General features: G+C 35.5%; 1 protein-coding gene across 1 annotated transcript in view; it reads right to left on the bottom strand.

Moving 5' to 3' along the window:
• LOC149774453 (allantoinase, mitochondrial-like) overlaps positions 1–15,108 on the bottom strand; it is a 38,184-nt gene that overhangs the window by 4,710 nt on the left and 18,366 nt on the right. The window contains exons 5-10 of the mRNA XM_089945141.1: positions 13,830–13,875; positions 12,564–12,660; positions 11,146–11,332; positions 8,311–8,449; positions 6,426–6,598; positions 5,291–5,323 (exon numbers count right to left, since the gene is read on the bottom strand). Coding sequence (XP_089801267.1) covers positions 5,291–5,323; positions 6,426–6,598; positions 8,311–8,449; positions 11,146–11,332; positions 12,564–12,660; positions 13,830–13,875 — 675 coding nt within the window. The remainder of the gene's footprint in view (positions 1–5,290; positions 5,324–6,425; positions 6,599–8,310; positions 8,450–11,145; positions 11,333–12,563; positions 12,661–13,829; positions 13,876–15,108) is intronic.

Genomic DNA, 15,108 nt, shown 5'->3' with positions numbered 1-15,108 from the left:
ACTGTTTCTACCTTGACTTTTGTCGATATATTTTACTAATTTGAACTATTATACAATTATGTTACTTCACTGATATTAATTATTAGCTAGATGGTTAATTAATTACGATGAAAAAAAATATTGAGCTGAACGGAGAAAGATGTGCTACAGAGTTATATCCCTCTAAGGTCATTCGCAGCAACAAGCGACGTCACTACTGAATTACTCTGCCGGAGAGAGAAACAGAGTTGTCTCCCTTCACTAACACTGAAATGTTCTAGTAATTTATATACTTGTCACATCAACGATAAAAGCTTCAGATTAATCAAATAACTGTTCTATCATATATATTTTGTGACTGAGGAACCTTTCATAATTATTAGTTATTATAGGATTTTATAGGTTTCCCCACCAAAAACGGCAAAAAGGGATAAAATATATATCGTATATAATTGCTCTGTTTTTCACAGTGACACTAGAGACCACAGAATAATAAAATAATTATTCTAATAATAAACATAATATCACAAAAAATTAAATTAATAAATAAATAGTAATATAATATTAGTAGCACCACTACCGGAGATAACTTAGCTTGACAGAGTTGTCTTCCTTCAACAATAATGAAAAGCTATATTCTGCTTATATTTTTTCGAAAAGGCCGATTTGTATATTGTATCAGCGACGCGCTGAGCCGAAGGCATGCAAATATCAAAATATGTGCCAGCTGCGTTCATTGAATCAAATACCATTTCTTCGCCAGTTTCTGTATTTATAGATTTAACCGCCCTTTGTCCAATTGTTTTAAATTTTCCAGTATTACCAAATCTACTATTTTGTCTCTTAGTGATGGCTCGTACATTATCTAAAATGTTATTTTCTGGATTTGAATCAATGTGATCGATCACAAGACCGTCTTCAATTGCCCCGTAAAAATACACGTATACAAATGTATAACAAAGATATATTTTATTTTTCCCGGTATTGAATATAAAATACCCAGAATTAATGACATTACCAACTGTTTTTTTAGTCGACAGAGTCTGATGATACCATCACGAGATGCCTCGTTATTCTTGGTGATGGGATGTCTCACAAATTCTTTTTGCTCGATTTGTATAACAATCTTATTTATTTAAATGATTTGTCTAAATTATTATTTTTAAAATCTAGCTAGTTAGCCTTTTACATTTCTTATGACTTTATCATTATTATCAGTATTCATTTTTGTATCGTAATATCTTTTCTTCTCTCTATTTTATAACGCCGCATTGCACACACAACTGCGTTTCCCTCTAACTCCATCACCACACTTCAAACATGGTTTTGGTCCTAAACTCCCTCACTGTACACTTTGTAAATGATATCCGCAGAATTCATTTGCAAAAGATTTGTTACAAGAAGTTGTAGAACCTATAATGAGCCACCTGCATTTATTGTGTGTGTGTATGTGTGTGTGTACAATACACAATATATATCTGTCTTAATTATAATATGGAAGAATTAACAGAGATCAATAAGATAAAGCCTTCTAAAGATAAATTTAATCTTGACAGAATATCCCCTGACTTATCGATGCGATCACTGGTTGATCCGATGAATAAAGGTTTGATTAATACTATTCATGGCGCTAAGAAAGAATTCAGTAAAGATGATGCATCTCAATTGTGGTCAAAGTCATACGCAACACCGATGGTGTCGACGATGTTATCAATGCTATAATGAACCACAAACAAGCAGTGACGATTATTGATTATCTCGATAATCAAATATATTTTTTAGAGTGAAGTTTATTGTATAGCAGAAACAACCAACAATACTTGATATCATCAGTGACAAACGTGACCCTGTCCTTCATGATGAAACAATTGCTGTATTAAGTAAAAATTCCAAACCAGGAATGCTGACTGGTATTTGACAAACCATATTATGAGTGAGCGTATCCTGCAACCGCGGTTATTTATGGAATTTATCCGATAAATGATAATCCCAGCGTTAATAATCTAAAACCGATGAAATTTTCAAAAATAAATTGTGTAGCCGAACGGGTAATGGAACATTTTAAAAACGCGATACGCGGAAATGGTTTAACGGACAAAAGACATAAGATAATAATCGAGTGGGGATAAATAGTTAAAGATATCGGAGTATATGTCAAAGGCGTCGCTGAATTTGGAAAGAAAGTAAAATTCCCGATAATATTAAGAACAATAACAGGAGACATTTTATACGAATCATAGTATAAACCGAAAGGAGCTTCGCTTTAAATTAGTGATCATAATGTGTATGCGTGAATTAATGCAGTAACACTATTTCCACGAAATCGAGCTGTTAAATTTTACCATGGAGATATATCTGATTTAATTAACGATATAAATAAGAATGATCCTGTATCCGTGTAGCTGTTTCAAAGTTCCGATGATGGAAACTATGATCAGTTTATATGGCCTGTTGGAGATTTTTATCTCACGGAATCTCTGCATGAAGAAATGAATAATCTTGCGTTGAAATATACACATGACGATACTGAACAATTACTGAGTAATTGTTTTACCGTTCCTTCAGTTGCTGCTCATTTTGCTATATAAAAAAATTCGTAGAAATCATAAACGACATTGTACAAGATTGATTATAGATGATGCTGAACTCTATTTTATATTGCTGATACAACGAATAGAAATACGTTCATAAGTCGAGAAACAGTTTTCTTGCCAAAGGGAACTAAATTAGGTACAATTGTAAGTTAATATTGTTGGTGAGTCACTGCAGTTTACTTGTGTTATATCTTCAATGTTCGCGCATGTTTCGATAAATATAGTATCGATGATAAATATGGCTTCCAGGTTCGCTGTCAGAGTCGCCACGGATTCGTTTTATAATCAACAAGAATACAGGATTGCTAAAACAACTACATATCGGCGCTTGTGCTTCATGGGGTGAATGGAGAATAAAACAAGAAAATATATTCATTTATTCTGAATCCGCCGACGTTAAAATGAAAGGTATTTATCGCCAAAACAATCAAAAAAATAAAATTAGCATCTGCACCATCTGTATATGATCCTGTAGCTAGACATAAAATTGTTTATCTCAATGGGCCTGGAGGTTCTTATTAAACAACTCGCGTGATTGAATTATTCTTGAACAGTTGTTCGGAAATAGTTGTGTTAACACCCATGCACAGACTCGTAAGAGAAATGAGACAAAAAATATTAAATCATGCACTTATCAACGAAACTGATGGTAATAGCGATGTTATTGACAATGATAAAGTAAGAAAAAATCAGTTATAAAGGAAGTGACAAAAATGTAAGCGCAACTTTGATCTCGATGCTGAATTTATTATGACATTGAAAAAACAACAGAATGACCATTGTGCGAGCTATAACACAGTAATGTTGTGGCAATATTCAAAAAATAAACCAAGACAATTTACCGTAGACAGAATTAATAGTAATTTGGTCATACACGCGAAAATGTAATGCTGACCTATCTTGAATGTAATTGACGTCGAGGTTCTAGTTTACAAAAGTTAATGCGGTGGTAATTGTGTGTCTTCAGAAATTACTTGTTATTGTTCACGTGTAAATCCACGTTGAGGAACAGTTGAATCTAAATTGTATGTGTTGTAATACTCCAAATATCACCTTCACGTTCACCAGGTTCATATAAATGCCTGACAGTAACATTACCTAATACTGGTTGTTTTGAAAATTCACGTCGTTGTATTGGTATATTTGTTTCTGTAATAGCATTAACGGGTTTCATTGCAGTTGTTCGAGTAATTTCATTATTTAATGCAGCTATAGCACTTGGTAATCTTACAACCGATTCGCGTGATCTTATATCTTTCTCAGTTATTTCCTTCATATATTGATATCCAAACAATCTCTCAGCAAGTGTTCGATTAAGTCGTTCAACAATTGCCTGATCACGATGAAGTGCGGCATCTCCTCGTCTGATTTTGACGTTGTGTTTTTTCATCAGAGATGATACTGCACCAAGCAATTCCTTGCCAGTATCAACCTTTAAATGGTGTGGCCATTGCAAGGGTCCTCCTTGATAAATTCGTTCAAAAGCAGAAGAAACTTCAGTTGCTGTTTTAGTTGATAACGGCTCTGCTTCCTTATATATACTTGCAACATCAACGACAGTCAACGCGCATTTGCATGTTAATTGACGTCTTCCACTTTTAATAGTATCATGTGGCAAAAATAAAATATCTGCTTGATGAACTTCATTAGGAGTGCTGACATCAAAATGTACATGCTGGATTTGTTTAGATGGTGTTAGATACATTTGCCATATTGCCAGTCGTCCTAATCATTTTGCTGCAACAGAACGTGTAACATTTGCTGCATCAGCGAGTTTACTAATCACTGCTCTACCTTTTCAATATCCTCTTGGGCTATTGTAAATCGATTCCATTATTTCAATAATCGGTTGAATAGTTACCGGCGCCAAATAATAATTTACTTTTCATTACAGATCTTATCAACCAATTAGCTAATGATTCTCTAATAGATTTCATTTTTATGGAATTTAACGAGTGAATCATCTTCACATCTGCAAGATGTCGTTGTTGCAGATCTTTACTTGTATATGCTACATCCTAAATATGACATTCTTTATCAATCTCGTTTATTGGATACTCTCCAGGTCTTGGTTGATCTCGCTCGTCAAGTCGAATATTAAGTCGGGTTCTAGGACCACAGTAATTATATCCAGGAAGATGTTTTTCTCCTGGGTATTTAGCCCATGCAATTCTTTGTAATTTTCCTAATGAAGTAGCTACATCACCATCATATACTTTGTGTCCTGACTGTGCCAGGAAGAAAAATTTATATTTACTTGTACCACATTTTACACATTTATCTGTTAGTGCACGCTTTTTGTTTTATGTTATTATTGTTGTTAATCAGCTTGTGAATGTGGATGCTCTACTTCGAACACAATATAGATCCATATTATTTATTATATTTGTACAACATTCATGTCATTCATTTCTCACCGACACGAAAGCAAGAGCCAGTCAAAACATTATCAGCATTACCAAGTTCTAGCACTGGCGCATCATGTCGTAGACATGTAGCATAATGTCCCACACAGTCACATTATCCTGACACCAGGCCGACCAATCCTGACACTAATCTCATGCTGAGCGCCTAGCGAGGAAGCTGTTTGTACCATTATTATGAATCAAAGAAGGTCAAATGAGAAAAATATATCATGACGGAATTATACGTCTTTTCACTCTAGTCCAGTAAATATTTCCAAGTTTGAAAGAATAAGAAAAGTATTTCCAACCTACCTTGTTCCGATGGTGAATTGAATCGGTTGTCACCTGCAGTAGAAAAAAATCTTAACTCTAGTGTCCGACTATAAAAAAAAAACTGGTGCGACAATAGCCGCACAAAAATGTGTCACAAACCCGTACGCTATCAAACGTTGCACATCTCACTAATTGTTATATCATGTGCGTGCGTGTGTTTTTGTGTGTGTGTGTTTCAAACAATATCAGACACGTACTTGTGGTTGCATATATATTCATAGCAATAAAATAATGCGTTCATAATATATGTTAATAATAAATACGAGAAATAATGCCCTTTCACCACAATGAAAACATCATGTTCGTCTAATTACGAAAAAGCTGAGAAACGCATGAACTTGATTTGTATTCATAAGCCAGGAAAACCTAACACCGGCCTATATTCTTTTTAGAAACATTTATGAATATATGAAAATCCCCTAATCGAAAACACTGAACTATTTCAGAGGTTTAATTTTTAAACTGTCTTATTTTCAAGATAGTCGTACTTAGTTGACGTCCCTTCCCAGCCGCGGCGAAGGCCTGTTATTGGTACATTGTATACATTTAGCATGAAGTGACCTATTTCTCAATGGATTTCGTTTTACATCTTGTGTTTAATCGTTTAATGAACAATTCTTAAACAGTCAAACTTGTGAGTTTTAAACACCATTTATCAAACTAACTTTGCATTTATCATTGTTACGGTAATAGGAGATATTTTGAATGCTAACAGAATGCATGTAAGGTTTGTCTGCGTTCTTATCATTGTCTCTTTTAACAATACATGCAAGCATACCAGCATATGAGAAAAGAATGCTGAAACTTGGTGTATAAATTCGAAAACTTTCTTATTTTCAAGACATTTTCAGTTTTAAGAAACTGGGGTTTTTTTTCATCATGATCGTTTTATTGTTTAAGACCGTCATATGATGGTCAAAATAGACTGCAGGTTCTCTTTTTGCAGAAAAAAAATTCCGGCGAATATAATGTACGATATGTTTGTAGCTTACTGCGCCGGAATACACCCGATGCATATTTTGTCTCGCAGAAATATCGGCGGTCGTCCTAATGAACACATCACACAAGCCGCTAAAAATTGCTCAACGGTGACAGGAACCGGTCGATTATATACCTTGAAGGATGCCTCAGGGTCCCATATAACAAAATCTGCATCATGTCCGATTTTCAGCGACCCTTTACGATGCTCCAGATTTGCTAACTTCGCAGTATTTTCGCATAAAAGTCTCACTGTATCAGCTAATGTGAAACCTCTACCTTCAGCGTTGGTCCAGAATAACGAAAGACCTGTGTGCGTTCAAAAAAGAGATGCAAATATGGGGAATGAAAAAAGAGTACACATAACCTTTAAAATATTATCGAAATGGTATAATCTTTATGAATATAATACAGAAAACACACAGGCACACACACCCAGACACACAATAAATATTTGTCAAAAATAATTATTATCCGATTTTAGTTGTTTAAATACACTCGTGAGTCTTTCAAAGAGTGAAAAAGCGATAAAATGATTTCAAAAAATAAACAAAATAAAGCATATGAGACAATCCTAACTTCCAATAAAGGTAAAATCTTTGGGTTCGATGAAAACATGGTGTGGCACTCCCAGTGAAGAATTTGTTTAAATAAATAAATTCAAAATCTAATCCAGTCATTAAAAGATGTAGAAATTGAAAACAGGTGTGGAGGTGTCTGTACCATCAGACAGCATGAAAACAAAATAAAATACATTGTTCGTCATGCATGCGTATGTTGTTGTTGCTGTTGTAGGGTTTAACGCCATTTTTCAGCACAATATAGGCTATACATGTCGGCCAGTATAAATGGTGGAGGAAGAACCCGGGAAAACCCCGACCCACGAGAAGCTACTGGCAAGCTTTCTCACATACCCACAATGGCCGAATCCGGGACTCGAACCCATGCAGACAGGTGAAATGGCAGTGATTCGTAACGGTGAGCGAGCGCTTTAGACCACACGCACACCACCCCACCCACATGCGCATGGCTATGTAAACTAAGAGACAAAAAAAAAAAAACATCGTAGCCAATGCCTTATTAAAGTGGTGGGAATTCCAGAATCAATGTTAGAAAGTCCTCACCCTCTTCCCCCCCCCCACTCCAAAAAAATAAAAATAAATACCATTTCACTGCATTGTGAACCTAGTACTAGCAACTGTGCTGAGTACATTCATAACGAATTCTAAGGTTGACAAAGCAAAATGTAGAACATCAGCTCCCACACTCCACTTTTCAGTATCAAATGAGTTGTGCCTGACATAGAACCTACTCTACCTTAAGTAAAATGTAATAAATCCAGAAAACATTCATGACAATTGCCCAGATACAGTGACAGACTACATGTAAAATCGGAGAAAAGTAGATCTTGTTTTCACAACCTCTACGTCACTGGGCGCGATCAGTGCTCTTTTTATTCAGTATTTCTCCAAACATTAAATGGACTAATGTTTCAATTAGTTATGAGCTGCATAGAATACGTTCTTTATAGGAGGGAAAGACAGCTTTAAACAATCAACGACATTTGTGGATTTCTGATTCTTTAAATTCCTTGGTAGAAGCTAGTGGGATTCTTTTAATGCTACAGTTACACTAGTGAATTAAAAAAAAATTCAAGAAATATTTGCACGATTCGGCATTCATTTTTGCTGCTCTCAAAGTCATGTTTTATATCGCAAGAAGATCTTTTTCAATTTTTCTTTGTTCCATTTTCATTTCACAATATGTAAAAGCGTTTTGTTCTAAATTTACGTATCTCAATACCTCAAAAATATTAGAAAGGAAAAAATATCTCAAAATTATATTTAAGCCCATTTAAGGACAACCGCTTTCCACAAGAATCACAAAGCTGAGTATTTTCTCGATAACACTGCGGTAACCGTGTGATTCCTGATAGTCATTTATGCAAATATTTAAGCCTTCAGCAAATTAATTTGCATTAGTAACAAATAATACAGATTTCACCATGATGATTTACGTACCAAACTGGACGGAGGCAATGCCACCCCAGGCCTTCAGAAAATCGCCCTGCTCTAGAAGTTTGAGATCCGGAGTGCAAGGCGAGTGATCTGATACCACCATATCAATATGGCCATTCTTTAGGGCATCCCACAACGCATTCTTTTGTCGATGAAACAAATTTTATAAAAGACTGAATTTGTATTTAGCCCAGTATTCAACCTTGATATATAATCAACATGATAAAAATATAAAACAAATGAATAAATTTAAAAAATCCACAAAGATAAATTTCTAGAAGTGATAGCAATCATGTGAGTACGATAAAGCATCAAAACCAGTTTATCTCCATTCACGTCACTGCACAACGTTGGCGTTGGTGATAAAGTCCATGACGTTCCAATATCGTTTAGGTGTCTAATATTCCGGCCTAGCAGAATCATTAAAATAATTCGCAACAACACGAAATTTCAATGCTGGGTTTTCCAATCTATTCCTAACATAACCCTGAACTAGGCATTTGAAAAGAAAAGACGAATCATGGTGAACAAAACTTATGATAAAGACCTTAGTTCGGGAGCATTGGCTTGCTAAGTTGTCAATATAATCGAGCACGAAATAAAACCTCATTTTCAAGATATCCATGAATGTATGAGGGATAGCTCTTTGGACCAAAATCCAAGGTAAATTTAACCTAATCTAAATCACAAGAACAATCCCTGACACAATTTGATTATCGAAAAACAGAAATTATATTTACATTGGTCTATTCATATGATGTGCAAATGATTGCTTTGTTACAAAACATGACTTCAGTTGTATGATGTACAATGCATAGCACTTAAATCTCATTTGGCAACAAAAAACAATGACAAGGAACAAAGAAAATAGTATTGTTCTTGTTTTAAATAACATCAAGAAAATTGCTTACATTATTCAGTGACATTAAAATAGACTTTATCATCTCAACTCTAAGGTAGTGTATTTCCTTCATGTGTTTCGATATTTTGATTACGCCTGTTTTCTAAAGAGGACCTGGACGTTCGTTTGCAGTGGTACAAAATATAGGAGTACGTCTAAAACGATACTGTGGAATGTGAGTGATCCTTTTTCTCTCCCCGTCCCTTTTCAAGAAAAACGACCTTTTGCCTAGAGTTGTACTGCGTTTGGAATCCATAGTATTGCTGATGCGTTATCACTGGCATTTAGTCAATCAGAACCCGTTCTTTGGAGATTAGCTTGTTCATCCGAAGAGGATTTTACTTGGTATTGATCCTTTCGGCATTTTGAACTCGATGACGATAAAATCCTTCCGAAGTGTTACTTTTATTTGAGGAACAACTCTGAACATACAATATCATGTCAGCATCGGTTTGTCAAGACTAATATTGATAATCCGTTTATCATTGTGTTTCATATTAATGTGCAAGATGGCCAGTGCCGTGGACACGGTAGGACATATGGGACGAAATTTCGGTGGCCCACAGCGGGCGTGAGGCCCACTGCTGAAGAGAAGACATTTTTTCTGTAATTCATAGGGCCCTACTGGAGAAATTCGCTTAGGATCCACAAATCCTGTCCGCGGCTTTGAAAATGGCAGATAAAATCAGGGTAAACGGAATGTTTATAGCTAACGGAAAATAACAGGCTGTACACGTGGCACAGGACCTTCTAAAGTCTCTCTATTGCAGCCACTGAAACATCCTTCTGGAATGTCTCCCGAATTTTTAAATGGACCGTACGTAAAATGCGTATTGCATTGCTTTATGGATATATTCGAGCATTAACAATTTGATTCTGTGGATTTTGATTAATTTGTATGTGCATATACATCTCCTGTGATAAGATAATACTAGAATAGTTTGATATACGTTTCCACCTCAACAAGAAATACGATTAGAAATTAAAGTGCTGCACGAGATTTGTAAATGCACGACAAAGGCTAAACATTTCCCATTGCATTTACAAGTCCTCAGACAAAGATTACACGTTTTCCATTGTATTTATAACTCCTCAGACAAAACTACAAGGCTCTCGTTGCATTTATAAATCTCAGACAAGACTACACGGTTCCTATTGTAGTAATGATTCGCAGACAAAGATTAAACGTTTTCCATTGTGTTTAGAAGCCATCAGACAAAGATTACACGTGTTTCATTGTATCTGTAAGTCCTCCAACAAAAATACACGGTTTTTTTTGTATTTAAAAGTCCTCAGACAAAGACTGTACGTTTTCCATTGTACTTATGAGTCTTCAGACAAAATTACACGGTTCTCATTGTATTTAAAAAGCCCAAAGACAAAGACTGCGTGTTTTTCATTGCATTTTAAAGTCTTCAAAGGCAAGACGTTTCCCATTATATTTCGAAGTCCTTAGCTCAATGAAAAATATTTTTTCAAGTTTTGCTGACAGCTTTTTAAGCTTAAGAAGATGATTATCTATCAGGAACAGAGTGCGATCGTTCCAAAGTGGAGTTGCACTGGAGTTTCTTTCTAAATCAAGCGTAAGTACCCTCTTTCTTCATTCACTAGTCCTGTACCCATATCAATCGAATCATCACTCGATCTAGACCCTCAGATGGATAGTTATAATGGCCATGGAATGGATATAACTATACGTGTGTGTGTGTGTACGTGTGTGTGTGTGTGTGTAAGAGGGCGATCAACATTTATTTAGACTTTTTAAACATATAGATGGCATTCTTATATTAATGTCATGACATTATTAAAGGAACAATAATTTATATAAATGCATGAACAATATCAAAGATTTTGTTTTAAATCTTGCAATGTTCGAAACTCTTCAACATAAACATCAAAGTCATATTTAAATAAAGCTGTACATTGATGACGATTACCTGGTTAGCTTTTTGTCTGATTGGTGGGCAGCATTTAAATTGTGTGGCTTTGTTAGGAATGGATTCTGCTTCCAAGCTGAGATAGTGATGGCACGTCTCCACAGTAAGTGGCGCCCCCATATTCTTGGCATCAATTATGTAAGGGAGAGCACTAGCCGCAGAAAGATGTACAATATGGCATCGAACTCTGTCGAGATAAAGTTAACACAGTTTTGGTTATGTATATTAGAGACGGTTTCTTTGGTCGCTTGCTTTTTCTTTTGATAAATCATGTTCCGTCTTGTCCTCAGTTTATACAAACGATGATTATTATTAATGAAATTGACTTGAATGCATACACGTGACTTTAATGCATGTACGAATGATTGCAAAATTTACGACAGGAAACATTTTTAAAAACGACGAAATTAATAATAAAAAAGAAAAAAAAACTTATGAAATTGTATCTGTAAAATAAATGACCAAAATAAATTGAGATATGCTAACGCTTTATTCACCGATACGTGCAGTTCTTAAGCAGCACACCGTAACGCGAGTTACTTCCATTCATTACTTGAACATGAGATAAGAACTAGAAATTAATATTTTGGAAGACAGCAGTAAGGTGTTATTGTTTGATATTTGGCTAAGAATGGGGATGGGGTGTAGGTAGGTAAACTTCGATCATCAAAGACTTAGAAAGTCAAAAAATATCAACCTAAAAATGGTATGAAGCAGTTAAATAGGACAGGGCTCTTGTATATAGTATTGTCTTCCTCAGTCGAGATAACTGAGGAATGATCAAGGCTTCTGACATTTAGTAAAGCGTGGAAGACGTTTTCTTTTTTGTGCTAGCTATGACGTTAGTTCATTTTAATGCAAAAATCGACACATCTGCATGAAAGAGGTTGAATCCATTCAAACCATCACGGGTTCTGCTGTAAACTTTGGAAAACCGCCTGGTCTTCCGAGCGAACAGTATCTGTGTGCGTGTGTGTGTGTGTGTGTATGTGTGTGTGTGTGCTTTAGATTTTTAACGTAGCTTTAACAATGTTTCTATCATATCGCTACGATATCTGCAGTGAGACAGTTTATAGTGATGTCTAGCACTGCGGCATCATGTCGCAGACATGTAGCATCATGTCCCACCCAGTCACATTATCCTGATACCAGGCCGACCAGTCCTAACACTAGCTCTTAATGCTGAGCGCCGAGCGAAGCAGCTGTTAGTACCATTTTTACAAGTCTTTGATGTGACTTGGCCGTGGTTCAAAACCGCGACCTCCCGCATCTGAGCCGGACGCCGAAACCACTAGGCCACCTGAGCGGTTTAGCAAACAGCATCTGAAGACAGACTGACCGGGACTTTCAGCCAACTCCGAAAGCAACAGAATATTGGCGCGAACAAAACAACTATATTTGAATATATTTGAACAAACCTGTACGTCAGGCACAAGTCGCAAACCATTTTGATAGCTTCAATCTCCATTTCTTCTGAGCGTGTTTCCAAAAATGTAGCATACTTTTCGGGGTCATCTGCAAGTAACCATGGCTGAGTTTAACTTCTTTTATTAACAGGAATTGTTGCCACTAAAACTATCTGATAAAGATAACTCCATGATAATAGCGTTCAATTTATTAGTAAATTGTACGAAGTCGTTTCTATTTTCTCTAAAAACCAATGTTCTGATCAACAGGTGGCTGATTAAAGCCAATTGACCATAATACGGCGTATTCAGGCATGTGACAAATTTAATATATATATATATATATATATATATATATATATATATATATATATATATATATATATATATATATATATATCTCGACAATGAGATCTCTCACAATATCAGCCATAAAGTTTAAAAGAGCTATTATTATCATCATCATCAACATTATTATTATTATTATTATTAATTTAAGTGTACAGGTAACATTCAGATTGGATACTCACAAAGCTTTAAGTTCAACTACGTTAACTCAAAATATGGTCTATAACCTGACTTGTAACTTCTAGTACAACTCCATCAGCTCTATCAAGGTGTGGCGTATAGTCAGATTGAAAACTTTCATGTTCAGTTCTGACGACTCTATGAAAGATTGGTCTCTAGTCAGACTTAAATCGTCACATCAACTTTCAACTGTATCAGTGTTGGCCTATAGCCAGATTTAAATCTTCAAGTTAAATTCTGTCAACTCAAAATAGGCCAGACTTTAAACTTCAAGTTTAACTCTGTCAACTCCATCAAAGTAGGACAGGCTTAGAACTTCGCGTTCAACACTGTCGACTCGATCAAAGTAGGCCTGATTTGGAACTTCAAATTCAACTATGTCGACTCTATCGAAGTAGGCCAGACTTCAAACTTCAAGTTCAACACTGTCGATTCCATCAAAGTAGTACAGACTTAGAACTTTACGTCCTATACTGTCGACTTGATCAAAGTAGGCCAGACTTCGAGCTTCAAGATCAACTATGTCGACTCTATCAAAGTATGACCTATAGTCAGACTTACGACATCAGTGTCAAATATTTAAGTATTTTACTTTGTCTTAAAACCAACGACTCATATCTACATATCATGTAAAAGTCTATCGGTGGAACAAACAATGACAAATAAGATGGTGATAAAAAGCTTAATAAACTTTGCAGAGAGACAGATAAAGAACGGCAGATACGGAAAAATGTATACAAACAAAGAAACCTTTGCTCTTTCCATCGGCACAGCCACACTCTACCTCCGCGTGAAACTAAAATAATAAATAAATAAATCATTTGAAAATATTTACAACCATGTCTTAAATTACTACGATTTAGATCAAATGAATTGGAAAATAGTTTCGAGTTACATTGGAAATATTCAAATATAGTACAACATTTCCTAAATGGAAAAGTCAGGCAAGCACCTTTCTTCATATATACATGTGTGTGAGATGAAAACCCTGATAATAGACAGACAGACATACACAAATTTACAGTGCATTCCAGTATATAAGGATGAAGTCGACCTTAAATATGCATCAATCGTTACCATTCAGCGCGAAAGATTATTAAAATTCAACTGCTGAAGTTTGACTCCCATACTTGGAACAATCGATTTGTATCGAATTTTGTGAATTTTTTTTTATTGTGCATCCTGCGTGAATGCTAATTCACGTAAAGTTATGAAGCGTACTGATGGCTCAGCTACGATGGAGTGGTTTACAACATCTGTAAAAGACCACTCATGACTTCATGCTGAAATAGCTGTCATATCTTCCGACAACGGACCTAACCAGAGTGTACGTCTCGAAGATAATCGGACTTCTGGATATGAAGTGATGTTCGTGTACAGTGAAAGTTTCTCACTGGTATAAACTTTTAAATTGTTAACCTATAGGAGTAAATCTACTCGCCTCTGTTTTGAGACAAATGCCTATCTTCCAAACGGCATAAAGTTATCAAATCACAGCATTCCTCACAATCAAATAATGTAAATAACCGGATACATATACATTAAATCTGCAATTACTGTACTCAGCAACATCATTAGTCTAGATTTAGTACAAAGTCTGCATCCCGTAATCTTACCGTCACATGGATATCCAACAACTGGAATTAAACCTTTTCTACTGCATACAATACTTCATCCATAGTAGTGGCATTGACTCACTTTAGGTCGAAATATTGTAAACATTTTCATATAAATCGATGAACAAAGCAGGTCCACCCTAACCCGAGTCAACAAAGTGACATTACACAGGGATTTCTATCAGAGATCGTGTGTTGAAAAATGATGTTGTCTGGGTCAAATATTCTACTGATTGGAAGAAAAGTTTCTCTTAGAATTTTAGTTTGCAAATATGTAACTGTGAATGTTACTGGCTATAGAAATACGCATTATTAATTCAACAAACATCTGGACTACCTCTTACGCGCAACAAATAAACATACTCTAAGTCTGAGATAATATTCTTTGTTATTGTAAACTGGTTCCGTTTTCA

This window comes from Sinohyriopsis cumingii, unplaced genomic scaffold (genome assembly GCF_028554795.1).
Source record: "Sinohyriopsis cumingii isolate HCF-2022 unplaced genomic scaffold, ASM2855479v2 utg000229l, whole genome shotgun sequence".
Classification (NCBI taxonomy): Eukaryota; Metazoa; Mollusca; class Bivalvia; order Unionida; family Unionidae; genus Sinohyriopsis; species Sinohyriopsis cumingii.
This window is presented reverse-complemented; position numbering and strand designations above follow the sequence as displayed.